The sequence below is a fragment of the Staurois parvus genome, unplaced genomic scaffold (assembly GCF_062004578.1).
Source record: "Staurois parvus isolate SC_StPar_1 unplaced genomic scaffold, SC_StPar_1.0 ptg000682l, whole genome shotgun sequence".
In the NCBI taxonomy this organism is placed as follows: domain Eukaryota; kingdom Metazoa; phylum Chordata; class Amphibia; order Anura; family Ranidae; genus Staurois; species Staurois parvus.
In genome coordinates, this window is record NW_028318478.1 from 2,701,185 (window position 1) to 2,725,650 (window position 24,466).

General features: G+C 42.0%; 1 protein-coding gene across 1 annotated transcript in view; it reads right to left on the bottom strand.

The window, feature by feature from the left end:
- Positions 1 to 8,569: 8,569 nt before the first annotated feature.
- The window catches only part of LOC149447537 (cathepsin S-like), a 35,344-nt gene continuing 19,447 nt past the window's right edge, over positions 8,570 to 24,466 (bottom strand). The window contains exons 5-8 of the mRNA XM_089652412.1: positions 21,717 to 21,899; positions 19,141 to 19,300; positions 12,988 to 13,105; positions 8,570 to 8,867 (exon numbers count right to left, since the gene is read on the bottom strand). Coding sequence (XP_089508538.1) covers positions 8,768 to 8,867; positions 12,988 to 13,105; positions 19,141 to 19,300; positions 21,717 to 21,899 — 561 coding nt within the window. The 3' untranslated portion in view covers positions 8,570 to 8,767. The remainder of the gene's footprint in view (positions 8,868 to 12,987; positions 13,106 to 19,140; positions 19,301 to 21,716; positions 21,900 to 24,466) is intronic.

Below are 24,466 nucleotides of genomic sequence, written 5' to 3' on the forward strand. Positions count from 1 at the left end.
TTGGGAAGTCTAGTTTGACAGGGGTCACTCAGGGGGTATTTGTACTGTCTTGGCAGTTTAGGGCCTCAGGAAATGAGGTCGTCAGTACATAAGGACTGATCAATTTTCATATATATATATATATATATACACAGTGGATATAAAAAGTCTGCACAACTCTGTTAAAATGTCAGGTTTGTGTAATCTAAAAAAATGAGACAAAGATAAATAATTTCAGAACTTTTTCCACCTTTAATGTCACCTATAAACTGTAAAACTCAATTGAAAAACAAACTGAAATCTTTTAAGGGGGGGAGTAATCAGAAAAAAACTAAAACAAATTGTGGTTGCATAAGTGTGTACACCCTCTTATAACGGGATGTAGCTCTGTTCGGAATTAAGCAATCACATTCAAGATCATGTTATATAGGAGTCAGTACACACCTGCCATCATGTAAAGTGCCTCTGTTTAACCCCAAATAAAGTTCAGCTGTTCTTGTAGTTTTTTCCTGACAATTTCTTAGTTGCATCCTACAGCAAAAGCCATGGTCCACAGAGAGCTTCCAAAGCATCAGAGAGATCTCATTGTGAAAACGTATCAGTCAGGAGAAGGGTACAAAAGAATTTTAAAGGCATTAGATATACCATGGAACATAGTGAAGACAGTCATCATCAGTGGAGAAAATATAGTGCAACAGTGATATTACCAAGAACTCCAAAATTGATGAAAATACTAGAAGACAACTGGTCTGGGAGGCTGCCAAGAGGCCTACAGCAACATTAAAGGAGCTGCAGGAATATCTGGCAAAATACTGGCTGTGTGGTACATGTGACAACAATCTCCCGTATTCCCATACAATGTAACTCACTTGACACCGCAGTGCACTGTACACTGTAACGCACTGGCCACTGAAATGCACTGTAATGCATTTGACACCGCAATGCACTTGACACCAAAATGCACTGTACTCTGTAACGCACTTGGACACCGCAGTTCACTGTTCACTGTAACACACTGGACACCACAATGCACTGTACACTAATGCACTGGACACCGCAATGAACTGTACACTGATACACTGGACACTGCAATGCACTGCATTCTGTAACGTACTGGACACCGCAATGCACTGTACTCTGTAACACACTGGACACCGCAGTTCACTGTTCACTGTAACACACTGGACACCACAATGCACTGTACACTAATGCACTGGACACTGTAACGCACTTGACACCGCAATGCACTGTGTTCTGTAATGCACTGGACACAGCAATGCACTGCACTCTGTAACGCACTGGACAGTGCAATGTACTGTACACTGTAACGCACTGGACACTGTAACGCACTTGACACCACATTGCAATGTATTCTGTAACGCACTGGACACCGCAATGCACTGTACTCTGTAACACACTGGACATCACAATTCACTGTACTCTGTAACACACTGGACACTGCAATGCACTGTTCACTGTAATGCACTGGACACCGCAATGCACTGTACACTAATGCACTGCACACTGCAATGAACTCTGCACTGATACACTGGACACTGCAATGCACTGTACCCTGTAACGCACTGGACACCGCAATGCACTGTACACTAATGCACTGGACACCACAATGAACTGTACACTGATACACTGGACACTGCAATGCACTGTACACTGTAATGCACTGGACACCGCAATGCACTCTATACTGTAACACACTGGACACTGCAATGCACTGTACAGTAATGCACTGGACACCGCAATGCGCTGTACACTGTAACATACTGGACATCGCAATGCACTGTAAACTGTAACGCACTGGACACAGCAATGCACTGTACACTGTAACGCACTGGAAACCGCAATGCACTGTACCTGGTGCCTGGTGTGCTCTCCTGCTTTCCTGTTGCTCCTCTGGCTGCAGCAGGTGAAATCCAGGGCTCCCAGGCTGCTGCTTGCTGGGTCCTCGCAGCCAAGGATCCAGCAAGCAGCCTAGCTATTTGCTGGCATGCACCATTTTTTTCCAAATTTTTTTTTTCAGCTGGCCCAGCTGCCGAATAAACGTCTTTGGCAGGCTGTATCCGGCCATGGGTCGAAGGTTATGGACCCCTGCAATGGCTCCACAACCTGTTGAGTCATTCTGCTGACCTACAATAACCCAACCTTAATCACATGCCTTACACAACTACCATGAGTCGCACATAAGTGATTTTACCTATAATACACTAGAGGGTGCTACATTTAAAACACTTTCAATCCAAAAAATGGTCACCTTTGCAAAAAAAAATGTATTATATAACTATTTTTAGACACTTTCTGATCTATTGTGGCTTCTTAATCTGTTTGACACTGAACCGGATCATCCTTCATGTCATTTAGCTCATTTACATGGATTTTTCCACATAATTTTGATGTTGGTATGATGTTTGTATTTGGACAGTACCTTTAAAAGTAAAAGAAAATGTTTCTCATGCAATTTCAGACTAATCGATAATACTTTTTAAAAAATACATTACATCCAATTATTAAACATCACCTGTCATGAAAGAAACATGGAGGCCACCACAGCTGCTGACCTACTCATTCTAGTTGTTTGACTTTCATTGTCTTCAAAGTGAAGCCAACATGGCTTTAAATATGTCTAAGAAAATAAATACTGAAGTGTAGAGTGTTGAGATGCCTGCAAGGGTATAGGTTAGTCATCAAATTGATCCATGTGTCCTTGTGTTCTGACCTGGAATAAGTCCGTAGATTTGGTATGTTTTGTTCTTTATCAGTACCTCTCAATGTAAGAACTGAAGATAGCTAGGCAACTAGAATATTTAGAAGGTGGTTAGCAATGGTAGCCCATTCCTCTCAGTACAAATGAGAACTAAAATAGAGAGCACATCCTGTGCAAATTTTAAAGCATATTTCCTCACACTTGTTCAGGTTGTTTTTTCTTTTGAATATAGTTCTAACCATTGTGAAAATAAATTGTTCAGGTTGTTCCCTTTTTTTACTGGTGTTCTGGGCTCAGGAAGACTGCATGGTCAGAAGTAGGCTTGTTCTCAGACTCTGACATGGACGCAGTCAATCTTTTTTAGAACGTCCGTCGTTGTCGCAGGATGGGTCCAGAATCATGACTTGCTTCATCAATGCTAGACTTATCTGGACTGTGCTGGGAGGGATACAATGCAGAGAAAAAGATATTACTTTCACCAATTATACCACTTGTAGCCAAGTCAGCAAAATGTGTTCACACCAAACACAGGGGTGAAGTATTGGGTGTTACTTGTCATGACAACGATCAGATTATACTTGTTCTTTAATCAACAGCAACACAGGATATCTTGTATAACTGAATAGAATTTTACTGTATTTGGAACAATATAACATTTGTTTTATTAACTCTTTAAAGTCTCACTAACTCATCAACTTTTTAGTGTCTGCTGAGATTTTCACAGCCACTGTCTGTAATAACCAGTGTAATTATACTGAAAGCGGACTCCGTTTCTAACTGATACTCCGACTATGCCATGTTGCAGGCAGGGCGTAGCACCCCTATGCACGGGGGGATACCTTTTGCCCGAAGGTGCACTCATCATTGCTGGGGACTAGGTGTGAACTCTGATCATTTGCAAGATTCAACATGAAGGCAGTCTCCGGAGGAGTAGCTGACACTGCAAGTAGTATGAAGCGGAGTTTCTTTTCCAAGAATTGTCCCATTGCTTCCAATGCTTTATTATTATTATACAGTATTTATATAGCGCCAAAAGGTTTGCTCAATTCTGTACATTATAGTGGGGGACAGTACATGAGACAATACAGTAACAAAACAATACACGAGGGGTTCGAGGGCCCTGCTCTTTCGAGCTTACAATCTAGGAGGGAGGGGATAGTGGTACAGGAGGAAGTGGCTGTGGGGGATGGAGTGGTAGGAGGAGTGGAGGAGATCGGCTGTTAGGTGAGGGTGGGGTAGGCTTCCCTGAAGTAATGGGTTTTCAGGGTGCGCCTGAAGGTGAGGAGGGTAGGTGTCAGTCTGATGGCTTGGGGTAGAGAGTTCCAGAGGATGGGGGAAGTCCTGGAGAAGTCCTGCAGTTGGGCGTGGGAGGAGGAGATCAGGGAGATAGAAAGTAGGGGGTTTTGTGAGGAGCGAAGAGTACGGGTTGGGTGGTATTTGGGTATCAGGTCGGTGAGGTAGTTTGGGGCAGCGTTATGAATGGCTTTGTATGTCAATGTTAGTAGTTTGAATTTAATGCGTTGGGCAATCGGAAGCCAGTGGAGGGAATGACAGAGAGGGGGGTGGCAGAAGTGGAGCGTTTGGTAAGGTGGATGAGTCTGGCCGCTGAGTTCAGGATTGACTGAAGCGAGGAAAGCCTGTGTTGGGGTAGGCCGGTGAGAAGGTAGTTGCAGTAGTCCAGGAGTGAGATAATAAGGGAGTGAATGAGTTGTTTTTGTAGTGTCTGGGGTTAGGAACGTACGTATCGTGGAGATGTTGCGGAGGTGGAGCCTGCATGAATTTGCCAGCGATTAGACATGGGGTTGGAAGGACAGGTTTGAGTCTAGGGTGACACCTAGGACTTTGGCTTGCGGGGTGGGATTGATGGTGGCGTTGTTGGTCATGATGGAGAGGATGGGGGGGCGCGTGCTGGGGGGAAAACTAGGAGCTCGGTTTTGGAAAGGTTCAATTTGAGGAAATGGAACGACATCCAGTCTGATATGTCGTTCAGTAGGTGGGTGATACGGGCGGAGACTGAAGGAATGAGGTGAGGGGTGGAGAGGTAAATTTGCGTGTCATCGGCGTAGAGGTGATAGTTGAAGCCATGGGAGTCTATCAGTTTGCTGAGGGAGGAGGTGTAAATGGAGAAAAGAAGGGGCCCGAGAACAGAGCCTTGGGGGACCCTAACAGAGAGGGGGAGAGAGGGGGAGGTGGTAGCGTTATAGGTAATGCTGAAGGAGTATTTGGATAGATAGGAGGAAAGCCAGGAGAGAGTGGAGTCTCTGATGCCAAGGGAGTGTAGTTTATTCAGGAGGAGGGGGTGGTCAACTGTGTTGAAGGCTGCGGAGAGGTCGAGGAGTAGGAGGACTGAGTAGTGGTCATTATCTTTGGCGGTCAGCAGGTCGTTAGTGATTTTGAGTAGGGCGGTTTCGGTGGAGTGTAGGGGACAGAAGCCAGACTGTAGAGGATCGAGAAGGTTGTTGTCAGTGAGGTGGGAGCTTAGGTGATTGTAGACTAAGTGCTCAAGGAGCTTGGATGTGCATGGCAGCAGGGAGATGGATCTAAGGTTGTTCAGGTCTGTGGGGTCCAGGGTTTTTTTTTTGAGTATGGGGGTGATGTGCGTGTGCTTTAGGGGGGAGGGGAATACGCCAGTAAAGAGGGAGAGATTGAAGATGTGGGTGAGGGAGCGTAGGATGGAGGAGGAGGGTGACCGGAGGAGTTGTGTGGGGACAGGGCCAAGGGGGCAAGTGGTGAGGCGGGCTTCTGAGAAGACCTCAGTGACCTCCTCAGTGGTAGCAGGGCTGAAGGAGCGGAGTGTTGGGGGGGTTATAGTTTGCGGGATGTTAGGTTTGGTGGGGGGCAGAGCGGTTGCGAGGTCAGAGGAGGGGAGAGTTGATGGGGTAATGGTGGGAGGGAGGCTAAGTGGGGAGGTAGATTGAGTATTGGCAATGTCTTTACAGATTGCATCAATCTTGTTTTGGAAGTGATTGGCAATCTCGTGGGCGGTGAGTGAGGTACTCGGTGGGGGTGGGAGGGGGAGAGAGTAGGGAGCTGAAAGTGGAGAAAAGCCGGCGAGGACACGAGGAGAGGGTTTTGGTTTTGCGCCATAATCGCTCCAGCGCACAACTGCGTCGTTTGAGATTTTTAGTGTGGTCCTTCTGCCAGGGTTGAAGCGGTCGAGGTCTAATGCTACGTGTGGTTAGGGGTGCTAAGGAGTCTAGGGCAGCTGACAGCGAGTCGTTGTACGCAGTAGTGGCCAGGTTAGGGCATGACAGTGGAAGGATACTGTCGTACAGACAGTCAGCTGTCGAGTGGAGAGGGGCTGGGTTCAGGTTGCGGAGGTTGCGGCTGGTGATGGTTTGACGTTTTGGGGGGGGTAGTTAGAGGATGGGGAGATGGAGAACGTAATGAGGTTGTGGTCAGAGAGAGGGAAAGGGGTGTTAGTGAAGTTGTGGAGGGTGCAGAAATGAGAGAAAACAAAGTCCAGGGTGTTCCCGACAGTGTGGGTGGAGGACTGTGTGCACTGTGTGAGTGCGAAAGAAGAGGTTAAGTGGAGGAGTTGGGATGTAGCCGGGTTGTTGACGTTGATAGGGATATTGAAGTCACCAAGGATGATGGTGGGTAGCTCAGAGAAGAGGAAGAAGGGTAGCTTTACTTGAGTTGCATTCGGGGCAGCAGGTGTAACCACGCGGCACTCAGTAGTCAGTGTAACTCTGATACATCCCTCTCAGTAACAGATTGAAATCCTGCTGGACACATAGTCAGGGTCTCAAGCATATCCTATCTTAATTCTTCCAATTCCATACCATTTTGTTGGTGTGAAGGCCTCCGTAGCGATGGTCTGCTCCTGCTTGCCAGAGGATACCTCACCCAACCAATGTATCACGCCTCGACTTGTTGCTTGTGACTTACAGTGTGAACTTGGTTACCATTAGTCATGGCCTTGTTCTTCCTTAATGTGCTTGCTTGATGCTATAATGTCTTGTACTTCATACTTTTCAAGTGCTTAAGCAGGTCCAGGTTCTTTGCATACGCCAGCCCTTTATGTACCCCTTTGAATAACTTTAAACCCGGCTTAAGGAAAAGTTCAGTACTCTTTATTAGCATTCTTCAGTGCAACTATGACAGCAGGAAATAGTGCAAACAGTTCCTTACATTGCCCAGACAATTTTATGGCCCAGGCATACATTGAGAGCATCAGGTCAACATGTTAAAGACCATAGCTGATGGCATGGTCTATATCTGGTGGCATCCCAGGATGCTTGTGACTAGTGGTCCTTCTCTGAATACAGATACAGCAGCAACACAGAAGCTCACGGAACACATGGGAAACCCACTCCATGGCTTCCTCTGGGGTTCTCGGACCTCAGCCTTCCCCCAATTTATACCAAAGATGAGCCAGCTGAAACTCAGAAATCTAGAGAACCGTTGCAAAGACTTTTAATCCTTAATTAACCTAGCCTTGGTGGGTACCTAACTAGCTAAGCAGTTTTCAACATGCTTACAATACTTTAGGCAACTTCCTTCAATTATTCTAATTTTTGCAGAATTCACATAGTCTGGTGACAAGGCAACAAAACAGCTATGATTCTGCTATTGACAGTGTCACCACTAAGGAAGTCATTCAGTGCAAAGCTGTATGAAAAGCTTGCATGTGTCTATATATGTACAAAGAAATGTTTCTGCTAGCTGCAAAGTAGAAGGCAGAGACTTGAAACACTAGATCCCTGTCTTCAACCCCGAATCAGGACTGCTGTATACGCAAGCAATGAGGTATAAGACATTGAGTAACTTGGATTTCATGAATTGTTTTGAGGCACTTTCTCAAAATAATGTAATATTATGGGAGGTTTCTCTACCCAACCCTGTGAGCCCCCATACACACCCTAGTGTTTTGTAGAATGTTTCCCTATGGGCTACAGCCAATATACGGAATCCCATTGTATTTCTTGTTCCTGTTCACATGTCATTGCTCAGTCATTTGTACACTGTATGCTATTTTTTAAGCTTATCCGGCATTTTTGACCCCAAGGACTTCAATAGAAGCATCAAAATTATATAAGTGCAGCGCTGTGATATATATATATATATATATATATATATATCAATCCATTTATAACATCAATTACTCAGTGTATCACATACATCCAGATATTGTGTAGGTAAGCGCTAGGTATTATGAAGTATATAAATTAGAATAGTCAAATTAATGCTCTGAAAATAGTTGTTAGCAATCTGGATGATCTCAAACTCAACTTCAAAGGTATAAGTGCAGTGTTATAAATGCATGTAACATAAATACCATATAATAATAAAGTGCAGAGAAGTGCATCAAAAGTGCAACTAAGTGCAACAATATGCGTCCGTGACAACTGTAACAATAATTCAACTGGCAATAAAACCTAATAATGTCCTTTATGGAAAGATAATTATTCCAAGTGCCAAAGTGCAAACATGTAGTTACTCATGACGTGCAGATGTGTAGAAATTCATGAATTCATTAACGTTTCACTGACCATGTCTAGAATATTCATTACTGGTTTTCAGACTCTGGGTATAAAACAATTATTCCTAAATACAAGTTGAACTGTGAGTGTGCCTGGGTTATGGGAGCACCCAATATACAACCCAACTATGTTTACACAATAATATTGATCACATGGATTGGAAAGTTAGCATGACTGAACTGCGCTGCGTTACACAACTCTATCTATTGTTATTTGAAACAGTAAAAGAGTCCCTTTAAATTATAAACATATTGGAAAAATAATCTCTTTATGTGGAAATGTATCTTCTGCATGCTGGGTTGGTGATACTGAGTGGAGCACTGAGCAAAGATCTTGACATGTTAGCAGAAAAAGCAATGCAAATGACGGAGCAACCTTCAAACACTTTCATTTTGCATATTTTATTTATTTGTATCTACAATTTGCAACAATTCGAAAACAACGTTAATGAATAAGACTGAACATATTAATATGATAAGCAGTAGAGAAATAACACGTAAGCCAGTATTTGTAAGGCCTTTCATGTTGCAATAAAGGACTCTGGGCTCTGGACAAATCTTCAGTGGAGGACACCAAGCCACCACTAGACAAAGTCCACTGAGGTCGCCATTGAGTCGATACCACACATGTTAACATTGCGCTGTATCTTTCCATAACCTTTTTCTCCCCAAACTTCTGCCCAGCTAGAAAAGACAAAAAAAGAGAAAAATTTATCTTTTAACTTAAAGTAATAGTTAAGCTATAAAGCTATATGTCTATACTTACCTGCTCTGTGCAATGGTTTTGCCATGAAAAGCCCCAATCCTCTTTTTGGGTTCTCCACTGGTGTTTCAGGCCCCTCCTCTTTGAAGAGTGCCCCATGGAAAGCCTCTTTCAATGGGGGCACCCCTGTGAGATTGCTCCTGAGCTGCCCTATCTGCGCCTATTGACACAGAGCAGGTGACTTGGCCCTGCCCCCTGCTCCCTTGTCACAGAATTTGATTGACAGCAGCCTGTGCCAATGGCTCCTACTGCTAGCAATCTTCCCAATCTTCCCAATGAGAAGACAGACAGCAGTGAGGACCTCTGTTCTTGTGCACATCGCTGGATCAGTTTGGACTCAGGTAAGAGAAAGGGCTAGGGCTGGGGGATCCTGCAGCACAGAAGGTTTTTAACCTTCATGCATAGAATGCGTGAAGGTAATAACCTTAATGTGGTTGTGAAGGAGAAAGGTTTCTTTCCTTCATGCATTCTATGTGCAGCATCCCCCCCAACCCCCTCAATACTCACCTGAGTCTCATCGCAATCCAATTATGTGAATGACAGTCTTGGCTGTCCCGGGTCTCCGCCTCTTCATTGTCTGAGAGAGCAAGCAGAAGCTATTGGCTCCTGCTGCTGTCAATCACAGCCAGTCAGCCAATGATGAGAGAGGAGGCAGGGCCAAGCTGCAGCTCCGTGTGTGAATGGACACACAGAGCAGCGGGTACCCCCATAGCAAACTGATTGCTGTGGGGGCACCAAACAGAAAGGGGGAGCCAGAAGAGCCTGTGGGGGAACCAAGAAGAGGAGGATCTAGGCTGATCTGTGCAAAACCACTGCACACAGCAGGTAATAATGTTTGTTTTTTTTTGCTTTGTTTTGTAAAATAAAAGAATTAGAATTGCTTTAAGGCTTTAGAAGCACTTTAACTTACAGACTAAACAAAATTAGACACTGAAGGACATACAGTAGGTGTGTATTCCTACGTCAGTATGTAATAATGTGGGCGATTAGCTAATACATAAGGCTGGCCATATACTATACAATTTTCTGTCCAATTTCTCCACAATTTCCTTTAGATTTATCTTAAACTATTTAGTGCAAGGGCCTGCCTAATTTGATACAATTGAAAGTGTTGTTTAGGTTTGACCTCATATTATATGGTTTTGGTAAATCTAAAGCATATTTCTAAAGACAATTGTATAATGTATGGCCAGCCTAAGTCTAGGTTCCTTACAAATGTAACATTGTAAACTAGAAGAGTAGTAATAATTATATCCTTTGAAATATTCATTATGTTGAATGGAAAGTGTTGAAGCTATACTTTACCCACATGGTATGTTTATGAACGCCATGGTGAACAAGTGGTTACATTGAGTTCAGAGTTGCTGCTGCAGTTGTGAGCTTGACACTGGCTTTAGGAGCCAGCAAGAGGCTTTCTGGTAAAAGTGATTGGGCAGTTCCAGGGTGCAATGTGTATAATATTGTGTCTGTTTGCAGTAAAATGTATTTTAGTGCACCATTTTATAAAAATGGCCCCAGTAGACAAGTGGTTAAAGAGTGGGTCCAACCAAACAGCTCTTTTGGCCATACCTCCCCTGTGGGCCATAGGAGTGCACTTAGTTCTGCACTCCTGTGACCCAGATTCAGCCAATAGTGGGCTAAAGTCTGAAAGTTATTTTTGATAATCCAGTATAACCCTGGTTGAAAATTTTCCTTCCTGTCTGCTGGTCGTCTCTTTCCACAACTTCCTGAATTCCCTACATGCTTTGCAGCTTCTCCTCTGCTATTTACTTTCAACTTCTAAGAACTACACATTCCATGGTACCTTGATGCCTGCAGTAGTGATTCATGGACTGACTCTGGCTCCTGAAACTCTTCCTCTTAGCGCCTCTGTAGTACAGAATGCAGGCTCTGTGAAATGTGTGACCCAGCAGTGCCTACCCACAGGGCATAAAGGACACATGTCACAGAATTCAAGGAAGTAAATATGTGGATTTCTTCACTAACCACTTGCTCTCCTGGGGATGTACCCCCCTTCCTGACCAGGCCATTTTTTGCATTACGGCGCTCCGTTAATTTAACTGACAATTGCGCGGTCATGTAACGCTGCACCCAAATGACATTTATGTCCTTTTTTTCCCCACAAATTGAGCTTTCTTTTGGTGGTATTTGATCGTCTATGTGTTTTTTATTCTTTGTGCTATAAAAAGAGACTGACAAAAACAATATTTTTGACTTTTTGCTATTAAACATGTCCAGTAAAAAAATTTAAAAATCAAATTTTTTCATAAATTTACGCCAAAATGTATTCTGCGACATGTCTTTGCTAAAAAAAAATCCCAATATGTGTAAATTAATTGGTTTACGTGAAAGTTATAGTATTTCCAAATGGGATTTTTAAAAACATTTTTTACTAGTAATGGCGGCGATCAACAACTTATAGCGGGACTGTGGGACTGCGACGGACATTCTAACACTGGGGGGAATTGACATCAATACAGTGATCAATAATGGCACTGGGCAGGAAGGGGTTAACATGAGATGTGATCAAGGGATTAACTGTGTGCTGGGAGTGTTTTACTGGGGGGCGGTGTGTTGGTTTCACTGTAATCACTTTAATGCACAGCACAGCCATCCAGAGCAGTGTGCCCGAGCCAACAGGGAGGAGGACTGTTAGTAAACAAAACAGTCCTCCTCTCTATCAGTGACCATTGGAAATCACCGGGCACCGGCGAGTAATTACCAGCCGGGGCCGTGAATAGCAGCGCGGGTAGAGTGCCTGATTTTATATACCTGGTATATATATACGTGATTTTGCTCACCCGTGCCTCCCTGTAGCAGTATTTCTGCTATAGGGTGGCCGGGAAGCTGTTAAGTAAGTTTACAAACTTTATGATCATTCCGATTAGTAGAAGTAGGCTTGAAATAATTGAAATACAATGTGGAAATGAGTATATGATTTTGCATTTTGATACTCTTTAAGTGAGAAGGAGTATACTGATGTTCATAACATATTCATACATACAGTATAATAACATGATTAACATATTCTATCACCTACAAAGAAACAGATGCCAGAAGCTTTTTGCTTTTACTAGTATTTGGTCTCCCATGAATGGTAAAAATAGGCAGATCTGTGGGGCATTTACATACCTATTAGATTAAAAAAATCTGGTCATCGTGAACATTTAAAGCATGAATACACTGCATCTTTGCACCACAAAGCAAAAATGCTATTTAAGTCATTTTTATTATTCAAAGCAACCCCCCCATGCATCCATGTCTCCATGTTTTTTTTTTTGCTGAGAAGAAATCCCTTTGAAAAACATCCCCTAGCATTTCTGGCAGTGGCCATCTTGAGTAAGGTCAGATAATTCCTGTTTCCTTCACTTCCTGGAATCCATCTTCCCTTAGTTCAGGTACACAAGCAGGAGGGTATGCTTAGCTGAGAAAACCCCTCTTCACCCTCCAGAAGACTCCTGGAATGTATGACATTATTTGCCTGGGCAAGAAATCAGGGAGTAAGGCTCCGTTCACATATATGAACTTTGCGTTTTATGCTTTCTCCAGTGCTTTCTGCCGTTTGTTTTGCGTTTTTCACATGTGTTTTTGATGCATTTTTACCGCTTTTTTCAGCTTTTTTTTTTTTTATTTTTAAAGTGGAATTTGTTTTTGGTTGGCAGAATAAAAATGCAAAACGCAGCAAAAACACACTATAATGCATTTCAGCAGATTCTTCATTGAACTCTATTATAGCAAAAACTCTGCTTTTTTGCTTTTCCAAAAGTCCCTGACCCTTTCCAAAAACGCAGCAGCTCAAAAAAGCATAGATGTGAACATGTTCCATAGGAAACCATGTTAAATAGACTTCAGTGCGTTTCTGCAAAAAGCACTAAAAAACACATTGGTTTGAACGGGTCTTACTGGAGAAACAGAAAAGAAATAGTTTAAAATAAGTAAATATGTGATATGTTCCTATTTATTAATGCTAGCAGCATAAGGATTGAAAATAGTCAGTGTTGATTGAAAGAGTGAAGCTCTGCTTAAAGTTAGGAAACATACCTGTTTTTTATTATCCAGTAGTCTAAGTCCTCACCCGACTTTTCATCATATTCTGTGCCATATCCTACTATAATGACTGCATGAGATGGAGTTTCAGTACAGCTTCCAGTAAAAATACCTGATATAAATGTAAGGAGTAAGAGAAAAATCAGTGATTCCACTCTATTCTTAATTAAAGCATTCTTAAAACAACAGAACAAAGGCAGGCATTGGGTTCTAGCTTTATTCCTACAGAAGTGTTCTGTGCAATGACATGTACACCAAGTGCTCAGCACAAGTCTCTTCAAGGCTCTGCAGGACTATTCTTTACTAAAGCATGAATAGACTTTAACCACTTGCCCTCCTGAGGATTCCCCCCCCCGTTCCTGACCTGGCTATTTTTTGTGTTATGGCACTGCATTACTTTAACTGACAATTGCACAGTCATGCAATGCTGCACCCAAATGAAATGTATGTCTTTTTTTCCCACGCATTGAGCTTTCTTTCGGTGGTATTTGATCGCCTATTTGCGCTATAAAAAAAAAGACCGACAATTTTAAGAAAAAAACAATAATTTTTACTTCTTGCTATTAACCTCTTGCCGCCCGGGCCAATGGCCATTTGGCGGCTTGCAAAATCCCTCCGCCCATATGGCGTCCTCCCGGGCATGCGCAGTTTGCGCGCCTGCAGAGCCGCGCAGCGGTGCAATCTGTCACCGGCTGTGTACCTCGGTCATGGCCGATGACAGATCTGAGTACCGGCCCTGTTGCCGGTACCATGTGACCTGCTGTGACCAATCACAGCAGGTAACATGACAGTTGTATACAATGGATGGCTTTATTCACGCCATCCAATGTATACTAGTGTGTCTAGCTGTGAATGGTCACAGCGATCACATGCATAAGCTGGGCCAATCACAGCCCAGCTGTGTCATGTGATTAGCCGTGGCCAAATCACAGCTAAGCACAAAAAAAAAAAACCCTGAATGAATCAATGTCATTCAGGTAAATGCTTGCTTATAGCAAAGTAATTCTTTGCTATCTCCTAGATTGTAAGCTCGAAAGAGCGGGGCCCTTGAACCCCTCGTGTATCACATTGTATTGGTATTGTTCTGTCACATGTTCTGTCCCCTTTGTAATGTACAGCGCTGAGCGAACTATTGGCGCTTTATAAATACTGTATAATAATAATAATAAGCAATTTGTGTGCCCAAGCCAACAGGGAGGAGGACTATTAGAAAACAAAACAGTTTGGTAAAAAAAAAGCACTGACACTGTCCAATGGCACTGGGCAGGAAAAGGTTAACATGAGGGTCTATAAAAGGGTTAACTGTGTGCTGGGAGTGTTTTACTATGGGGTGGTGTCCGTGCGCTTCACTGTAAGCACACTGCTTTGGATAGCTGTGCTGTGCACAGCCATTAAGCAGTGTGCATGAGCCGACAGGGAGGAGAACTGTATTGTTTACATACAGTTCTCCCTGTAAGAGATTCTCAGCAATCACCAGGCGCCGGTGAGTGATCATCAGCTGGGACCTGGTGATTGACAGCCGCGGGCGCAAAAGGCTGTATGGGTAGGGTACAGTGGATATAAAAAGTCTACACACCCCTGTTAAAATGTCAGGTTTCTGTGATGTAAAAAAATGAGACAAAGATAAATAATTTAAGAACGTTTTCCACTTCTAATGTGACCTATAAACTGTGCAACTCAATTGAAAAACAAACTGAAATCTTTGGGGGGGGGGACAAATAAACATAAAAAACTAAAATAATGTGGTTGGGTTTGAGTTAGAGGGGTCAAATTTATGTCATATTTATGTCAGGGTTGAGGTCAGTTCCCTGAAATCTGCTCTAGAAACTTGGAGAAGGTTCTAGAAGTAGTGGGTGGGGGTGAGGAGGGGCTGGCCTGCACACTTAGAGGACTCTGGCCAATCCCCAAGCAGGAGGCTTGGCGTGGGGCCAGGGCATCCTTTAAGTGTGGGACAGCCTGCTCAGCAGCAGGATAGTTTAGGTGGACGATGGACTGAGAGGCTGAGATGCAGGAGCCTAGGAGGGGGCCCAGTGGGAAGAGGCCTACCTTCAGAATGCTGTTGTCAGGAACGATCTCTGAAGGAGGAACTGCAGGACTGCTGGGGGCCTTAATCTTAAGAGAGACCGCCAATAATCTGAATGATGCCACAGATCAAGCGAGTGAGTCCCATACTCAAGCCATTCAAGTTGTCACTGACATTCCTCAACCCAGCCATTCTCTATCTAGGTACAGATACTGTTCACAAGTCTATCCATTAAATACATGTGCCTCTACTATGGGGGCTTTTAAAATTTGTAGAGATAGGAACTACAGAATACTGGGGTGCCATGACGAGGCACTGTGGCTTACATATGTATTTGCAAATGTGTACTAACTAAACTCCCGTTTTTAACGCATACTGCTAGACAGGTAATTTGGTTTGTTTGCTGGCTGACAAGTGTGAACTGGAAATTCTTCTTTTTGTTTTTGTTTTTTGTTGTTTGACATGTGTCACCCATCCACGTGCTCCTTGCTGTGAAGGCCAGTTATAGACTGGGGCAGTGGCCGTGTTTTGTACTGACACTGTTCACAAGTTGCACAGGTTGAGGCCTATTAGTAAACACATCATCAGCATAATCCAGTCACAAGAGCCTGCTGCAGTGTCCGCCTTCTGCAGGCCAAGCCACTCCGCTGTTTCCCTTGCAATAGGCCCACATTCATAAAGGGACACTTTTCACTGTTGCCATTTGCTACTGTGGCCTAAAGAGGAATTAACCCTGACTACCAAGTGCTTCTGCCTACCCCTTGAATCCCCAGTTTAAAATCTGCATCTCATCTTGTATGTTAAAGGGGTGCTGGACAAATGGAATACCACTTAAAGTGTTACTAACCCACAACAGTAAAACCAGTCTGTATATGCAGTAAAGCATGCTTGTTATACTTGCTGCGGGACCTAAGGGGTTACTCCTCTATATTGTGTAAAAAGGCCATTTGATCCTGTTTTCTCTGCCTCTCCTCTTGTTCAGATGTCCACCTGATAAGACACACTGAACCCGTAACCACATGCACATGCTCAGTTTAGTGTGTATTGCTAGAGAGGGTTTTTTTTGCTTGGGAGAGTGCATGTGATCAGCATAGGGCCAATCAGCACTGTCCAGACAGAGGGTCAGGGGTTTCACATTCTCCTAGAGCAGAAAGAAAACCCCTCCTACAAGCTTTAACCAGTGCTCAGCTGAAGTCACAAGACTGCTCTAACTGCTGATGAGAAAAGGTATTTAGCAGTTTATATTTACTTATTTATGTTTTGTGTACTGTGGGAGACCAGATATAGTGAATGCAGGGTCCTGGGTTTAGAAACACTTTAAGTTTTTTTAAATATTGTCAATTATGAATAGTACTTTAGCAAATATATCCATTGTATTTTAAAAATGATTATCCACCCTTTCACATTACCAAACTAAAACATGTCCTTGTACAATGTACCCAATCAGATAACTTTATTATAATTCTAGTTGTGACAGCGCCTCTTGTAGATCACTGACCATTTCCTTTTTACGGTGATGCTATCATAACCATATCATTGCACGCAGTTCTATGAGAAACTGCCAAAAGGGCTGATTGTGCTGGATGGTATGAAGCATTACTCAAAGATAATCTTACAATATTATCAGTTTTGCTCTATCTCATGAAGGTTTCTGATTCTTTATAATGCAATGGCCGTTACTATGTATTTCTCATGGTAAACTATTTTTCTTTCTTATGAACAACCATTGGTAATGCGGTTCAATGCAGGGTCCTGGGTTTGGTAACACTTTAAAGGGGTAGTCCCTGTTCTTTGCATCAATCCTTTAACCACTTCAAGTCTGGACACTTTCACCCCTTCCAGTCCAGGCCAATTTTCAGTTTTCAGCACTATTACAATTTGAGTGACAATTATTCAGTCATGCAACACTGTACCCATATGAAATTTTTATCCTTTTTTTGAGACAGATAGAGCTTTCTTTTCATGATATTGGATCAACACTGGGTTTTTTAATTTTTTGCTATATAAATAAAAATATACAAATAATATATACATTTTTTAATAAAAATCATTTTTGCTTAGTTTTTGTTATAAAATTTAGCAAATAGACAATTTTTCTTCATAAATTTAGGCCAAAATGTATTCTGCTACATTTTTGGGGTAAAAATAAAAAAAAAACAGTTTATAATATTTAGTTTGTGTGAAAGCTATAAAGTCTACAAACTATGGGATATATATTTGAAAATTGATCAGTTGAGATCCTAAAATGTCGGACGCTGGTATGGCATATGACAGTGTTCAGGACGCTGGTATGGGGTATGGCAGTGATCAGGACGCTGGTATGGGGTATGGCAGTGATCAGGACATTAGCGTGAGGTATGGTGGTGATCAGAACGCTGGTATGGTAGGAGCCAGGACGCCGTTATGGGGTATGGAGTTGATCATGGAGTTGGCCCAGCATCAGTGAGAATAAACACTACCTCGGTGTTGGTGGTCAGTAGGAGAAGGAGTAGTGTCCTATCATTAATGTAAGTGGCAGGAATTATGCCTCACTGTTGGTGTTGGTGTCTGTGAGAGGAATAGTGCCTCATATCATTAGGAGGAATAGTGCCCCAAGGGCTGGGTAAAGACTAGCAAAATGCTGCATCCGGCCCTTGGGCCACAGTTTAGGGACCACTTCTAAAAATAGAACAAATTAAAGAGAAGTTCCAGCTCCCCCTCCCAAAAATTAAAATTCAGCAGCTACAAATACTGTAGCTGCAGACTTTTAATTTTAGGGCACTTACCTGTCCATGGATCCAGTATGAATTCTTCAATTTGCTGTCAGGTACTGGCACCGCCATCTTGACTAAGGGAAACTGGCATTGAAGCCTTGCGGCTTCACAGCTGGTTTCCTACTGCTCGTGCATGAATTGTGCTGCACTTTTTGAGTGGGCAGCAGTCTTCTGAGACCTGTGAAATGTCCCAGAGGACTGTGGGGGGAAGGAGGGGGCTGAACTTCTGGCTCAGTTCTCCATGGCGAACTGAGTCGGTAGTGACTGCGGATACCTGTCAAAACCAGGTACCCACTCCCTTCTCCCCCGCAAAAGATGCCAAATGTGGGGGAGGCAGATAAGCAGAGGTTCCACTTTTCGGTGGATTCCGCTTTAACAATCATGACCCAAGTTCCTACATTCATGCACATAGGTATGCATTATTACTATTATTATACAGGATTTATATAGCGCCAACAGTTTGCGCAGTGCTTTACAAAATGAAGGTAGACATCACAGTTACAATACAATTTGGTACAAGAGGAAACAGAGGGCATGGATGCATTCACATCTGTGATAAATAGAATGCATGTGCTTAGTGACAAACTGTTGGCAGCCATAGTGGGTTTGAGTAGGACCTAAAATTTGTATAGTATCTACCAAGGTGTAATTATGCCTGTCTTCCATAAAAATCTTCCATAAACATGCATGATTTAGTCAACTAATGCAGTTATGTTTGTGCTAACGGAAGAAAATGAAGGCATAGAACAAGGACTTCTCTGGGCTTAGCTCATGTATAACAATAGTGATCAGCCAGAAAACTCCATCCTGTCTCACTGCTTTAGCCAGAGGGTGTCTGCAGAGGTTGTAAACATATATATATATATATATATATACAATATTCAATCATAAGTCCTCATGCACACTTGACGTTTTTACAGCGGCTGTTTTTTGGGTTTTGACGCTTTATTCTACAGCTAGTAAACTCCCCAGCATGTTATCCTATGTGTCCATGCACACATACACTGTAATCAATGTTTTAATGATGAAAAACCAGGCAAAACGCGGTAAGACGTTAGACTTTTTTGTGCCAAAAAAATATTTTTTCCGGTGAAAAAAATGCAAAAAAAACGCTAAAAACCACAAATGCGGAAAAACGCGGGAAAATGCTGCTAAACGTGAATGCAAAAACGCTAAAAAAACAAAAACGTTAGCTGTGTAACATGACTTTACACAGCTAACGTCACCAGCGTTATAAAAATGTGCAGTGTTCATGAGGAATAAGAGACCAGATCAGATCATATTCCTTTTATGTTTTTGACCTTGCTGTGTAGAGAGGATTACACATTCTGTTCTGAAGTATATTCTTTATTTTTGTGAATTGTGGCTTACCGGTTTTGTATAGCATAAAATCTTCACTTGCATCAATTCCAACTGAGATAGGGCCATCTAGTGCCAAAGATGAAGCCATGTTTTTTTCTTCAAGCAGAGTATAGAATTTGCTCACGTTAAATTGGATTGCATTGTCATCTTTTAACATGCAGGCGGATTGCTAAATTGGATGACATGGAAAATATAGGAAACAAAGTCATAATGTTTTGTGATCTCATTCCAAACATTTACAGGAAGAAAAAGTTTTTAACCTTGGAATGAATCCCACTTCCCTATGTCACAATGTACCTTTGTAAAGTCCTTTTACCAAAATACTTTTTTATTTCCACTCTGCCCTCTCTGTGTTTTGTGAATTTCCACATCAACTTCTTAAATGAAATTATACACAACACTGGTGGTTTGAAGGGCAACCAATGTTTTGCAGACCATAGCTGGATTCTTACTGCTGCATTCCTGGTTTCATTTCACAGAATGTGGTACTAATAACCAGACATATTAGTACCATAGAGACAAAAGTAAATAACCCCCTCCAAATCAAAATGCAAACTCAGCAAACTCTGCACTCCTGCGCTGGGGATGGACTCAGCAGAGGCTATGGTAACAATTCAGATATCCTGGAATATGCACTCCTTGCTGCCCTCAACGGACCGGGGTAGTCCAAAGTCACTGGACACAAAAGAAAACAAAAAGAGGGCTCACCGGCCTAGTGCATTATCGTAAAAAATATTTATTAAAAGTATAAAAAGTAGGTATCATACTCACAATGGACATATAAAACAAAGGCACATCACAATAAACAGCGGTGTCCAATCCATACTGCATCTAAGTCCAAAACAATGGAACCCTGGACTTCCAACCGGCTAACGCGTTTCGAGGACTCAACCTCTTCCTCAGAGCCAACCTCTTCTAAGGAAGAGGCTGAGTCTTCAAAACGCGTTAGCCAGTTGGAAGTCTAGGGTTCCCTTGTTTTGGACTTAGATGCTGTAGATTGGACACCTCTGTTTATTGTGATGTGCCTTTGTTTTATATGTCCATTGTGAGTATGATACTTACTTTTTATCCTTTTAATAAATATTTTATACGATAATACACTAGGCCGGTGCGCCCTCTTTTTGTTTTCTTTTGTATCCACCAACTCCCTCCAAATGCCTCTCCTGCCTGCAATATCAGATGTGACCAATAGATGGAGCCATTAATAATTTTTTAATTTTACAGAAACTAGAGACTGTTTAGATAAGAGTTAATAATAATTCCCATGATTCTGAGAGAAAGAGATGCATCTTAAAAGCTCAGACTTCATCTTAGAAACTGGGCAGGAGCCAGTTATCAGAGCACATGTTGGCCTTAAACTCGCATCCATTTGTGTCCCCTAAAGGCAGCATTGCTGGTGAGAATCAATTATTGCCATCTATAGCCTAACTATTCATTGTGTTTTCTGTATATTCTTACATTGATTGTATGTGTTTGTCATCGTTTTTTTCCTAAGTTTCAATCACCCTGTTTTGTTAATAAAGCTTCAAGATTACATTCAGTCAGGCTTATTGCAGATTAGGAGGGTTTAACTATATGTTGAGTTACACAAAGGGAAACGTAGTGAGGACAGAACACCTAGAACCCACCATATCTATTCATGAGATTTAAAATACAGCCTGCTTGTGAAGTGTTTAGTCATACAAGACACAACTTTGGGGCAAAAACAATCATATTAACATCTTGACACTGATGTCACACAAATATGAGGCCTCACAGAACTGGGCTTTTTTTGTGGGGTATTTGCATACCTGTCTTTGTGCTGGGAGCATGCAACACAGCGCGCTTCCAGCGCAAAGACTTGGGGTGTCACTGAGAGCCCCAGGTCATGTTCTAACTTCTGAGTCCGGGTCACATGATCGCTGTGATATCCTCTGATTGGCTATTACAGTGATCAGTCACTGTGAAGCCCGCCCCCAGTGTTTTTTTTTTCTCTGAATAGAGGAGAGAGATACATTGCACCTCTCCCTCTCCTTGCAGAGGAAAAATAAATAAATATTAAAAAATAAAATAAAAAATACCTAGATCAAGGTTTGATCTAGTTCAGTGCCAGGTTTTGTGTTTGGATCAAGGTCAGGGTCAAAGGTTAGTATCAAAGGTCAGGATTTTTTTTTAATTGGTATCAGTGTCAGTGTGTTTTAGGTAAAAAAAATAAAATGCAAAATGCGCACTATTGTTTCTGGGCTGTAGTACAGGTGCAAACAACAAATACCATACACATATATGGTATCGCTGCGATCGTTAAAGTTTATTTTGGGCTGTTCTTTGGTGGTAGGTTATGGTAGTAACAAGAAACACACAGCTAAATTAAAAAAAAATATTTTTTGTACTATTTTGGGCCAGTTTTTCTTTGATAATGAAAAAAACCAGGAGATATTCATTACTATTTACCACCAAATAAAAGTCCAATTTGCCCTGAAAAAAAGGCGGTATAATTCACCTGGATGTACAAAGTAGTTGTGATGATATGTACGGTTTGTACAAGTTGTAAAATTTTACTTAGGCTTTAAGATTTGTTTTACCCTGAAGGGGTTAAAGGCTCCTACCTTTTCACGATATTCATAGTCTTTAGCCCTCATGAGACCATGATGTGTAATATAGTCCAAGGCCTTGGCTGGAATTCCTCCACAGCAACCTTCATTTGATGAGTCACAGTCCACAAACTGCTGCTCACTTAGTTCAACAAGCTCTCCTGATTTCAGACAGTTTTGGGTCTCAAGCATACCCACCTATACCCACACAATAGGAAATGATAATATTAAAAGTTACTTTTGAAACTGTTCCTTTACAATAATGAACTTTAAGAAAAGTACAAAGGCAGAACAAAATTTACACAGTTAGTTGCTTTCTTACATACTATAGGCATAATTTGCTATTGTGACATAAACAGGATTGCTTATCAAAATATAATGACACAAGGACACATCACCAAGCTGCAACTCAATACCCACATCCCTATGTAGACCTATAACAAGAGGGAAATATAGAAGTTGGGACTAAAAAAGATGACTACTTGTAAAATCTGTATGCAAAAAAACGTTTGTATAAAATCATAATTTTTATTACACAACATCACAGCCATAAGGTATATTGCTTATGGGAACACACAATGGTACACCTCCAGGACTCAACCCCACAGTCTCCTTTGCTCAGAAACATGTTCAAAACTGATTCTTGAACTTGCAATAATTCTTCTATCTGTATTAGTAAGGTCTGGTACAGGGGCGGACTAACTATTTGGAAACTCGGGCACTGCCCGAGGGCCCGGGGTCAGTAGGGGGCCCCATGAGATGCCCCTGGTACCTTTTTCATAGGCTTTTTTGAGTTTGGGCAAGGACACAAGGGCCCCATGATCCTCTATTGCCCGGGGGCCCCATGAGTTGTCAGTCCGCCCCTGGTCCGGTAGGGAGGCTGTAACTCTACATGGATCTTGGATCAAACTAATTTCTATAGGAAAAAGGAAGTGTATCTATACATTGTATATTATGTATAATAAATAATTAAGAGGCAATAACAATTTTACAGCATCAATCACCCAGCTGAAACATCTAGTACCTGGATGTTTTCAAATCACAAATTAAAGTGGAACTTTAGCCAGAAAATTAGAACTTCATGCTGACCCCTTTTGCAGGTATAGCTATGTAAAACATTAAAAATAAGTGCCTATACTGTTTAAAATCCAGTTATACACTGTCTCACCCTGTTCTACACATGCTCAGTTGCTCTTTTTTTCAGCACTGTGTCAATAATGTAGAGGCCTATCTGCTGACAGCTTCAAGATTTACTGCTGCTCAGGGGCTCTGGGCTTCATCAAAATGGCGACCTCTGAAAAGAAGAAGCAGGAACAACACTGGAGGCAATTTACAGCACACACAAATTTTGGTAGCATAATTATTAATGTGAAATGTATGTTCCTTGCTAAAGAACATTTTGATCTGGTTGTTATGGCTAAAGTGTTAAATGTGGGTAACTCAGGGATATACTCTCACTTTCAACATGGTATTATAGTAGGAATTAGAAGTTGTCTCTGTTTAGGTTTGGCCATTAGCAGTAGGTGCTCCATCTTTGGTACCCTGTGTCTCCCTTTCTTCCCATGGGCTCCACTCAGCAGGGTATTTATGGTTTAATGTCCAAGACTATATCCAGTTCATATGCACAGTGTTATTTATATGTAAGTGTTACCAGAGATTCTGGATGTTTCTGACTGGTGATGGCTTGTCACCAGGGGCGGACTGACAACTGATGGGGCCCCGGGCAATAGTGGATCATGGGGCCCCTGGGTCCTTGCCCAAACTCAAAAAAGCCTATGAAAAAGGTACCAGGGGCATCTTATGGGGCCCCCTACTGACCCCGGGCCCTCGGGCAGTGCCCGAGTTTCCAAATGGTCAGTCCGCCCCTGCTTGTCACTTTATTATGGGTAAAGTATTTCAATCAGTGATATATTATATATTACATACAGTTCATAAATACACCTCTTTTTTCTCAGCAAATGGACTTTGATCTAAGAAATGTGTAGAGTGCTATCTTCTTCAATATATCCCCTATGTGCTCTCCTCAATCGCTGCCTGAGTTGCCCTTTGATGGTTCCATGTGCCCTTTTTCCACCTATAGTCATTCTCCAAGTTGCTAGTGTGCTTACGCTGATATGCTATGGAAGTGCTTACGAGATCATCATTTACTCATATGATTTCAATTTTTACTATATCACTGGTGGATGTCTATAATTGCTGTACTGGATACTGGTGCTGTTGCATCACTATGCATCGTTTTGTGCTGTCTCACTGTTTTTTGTAGCTACTGTTTTGTGTACATTGAAAAGCAATAAGCCTGGGTTCACACTGATGCGGTGCGGAATTCGCAGAGCAAAAATTAGGAGTGCAGCACTAATTAGTATCTAATGGAACCGTAATACAATATATACTCAATCCCCAAAATAAATCCAAGATACTCAATACATATACAGTGTCATGCATGTATTCCCTTATGGGGAATATCTCGTGCAAAAACGTGAAAATAAAGTAATATATACTATAATAACATATATACTAATAATAAACAGTGCCACACAAAAAGTGCACAAAGGAATGAACGATAATTCGAATACGAGAAAAGTCCAAAGTTAATAATAATAATACTGATGATGCTGTGCTTAATGATGAACTTCACACTCCACTCTTCATGCAAAATAATGTGCAGTGTACGTGATTCACACGTGACAATCCTTAACAGCCAAAATGCCCCCTTAAGGATGTTAAGGATTGTCACGTGTGAATCACGTACACTGCACATTATTTTG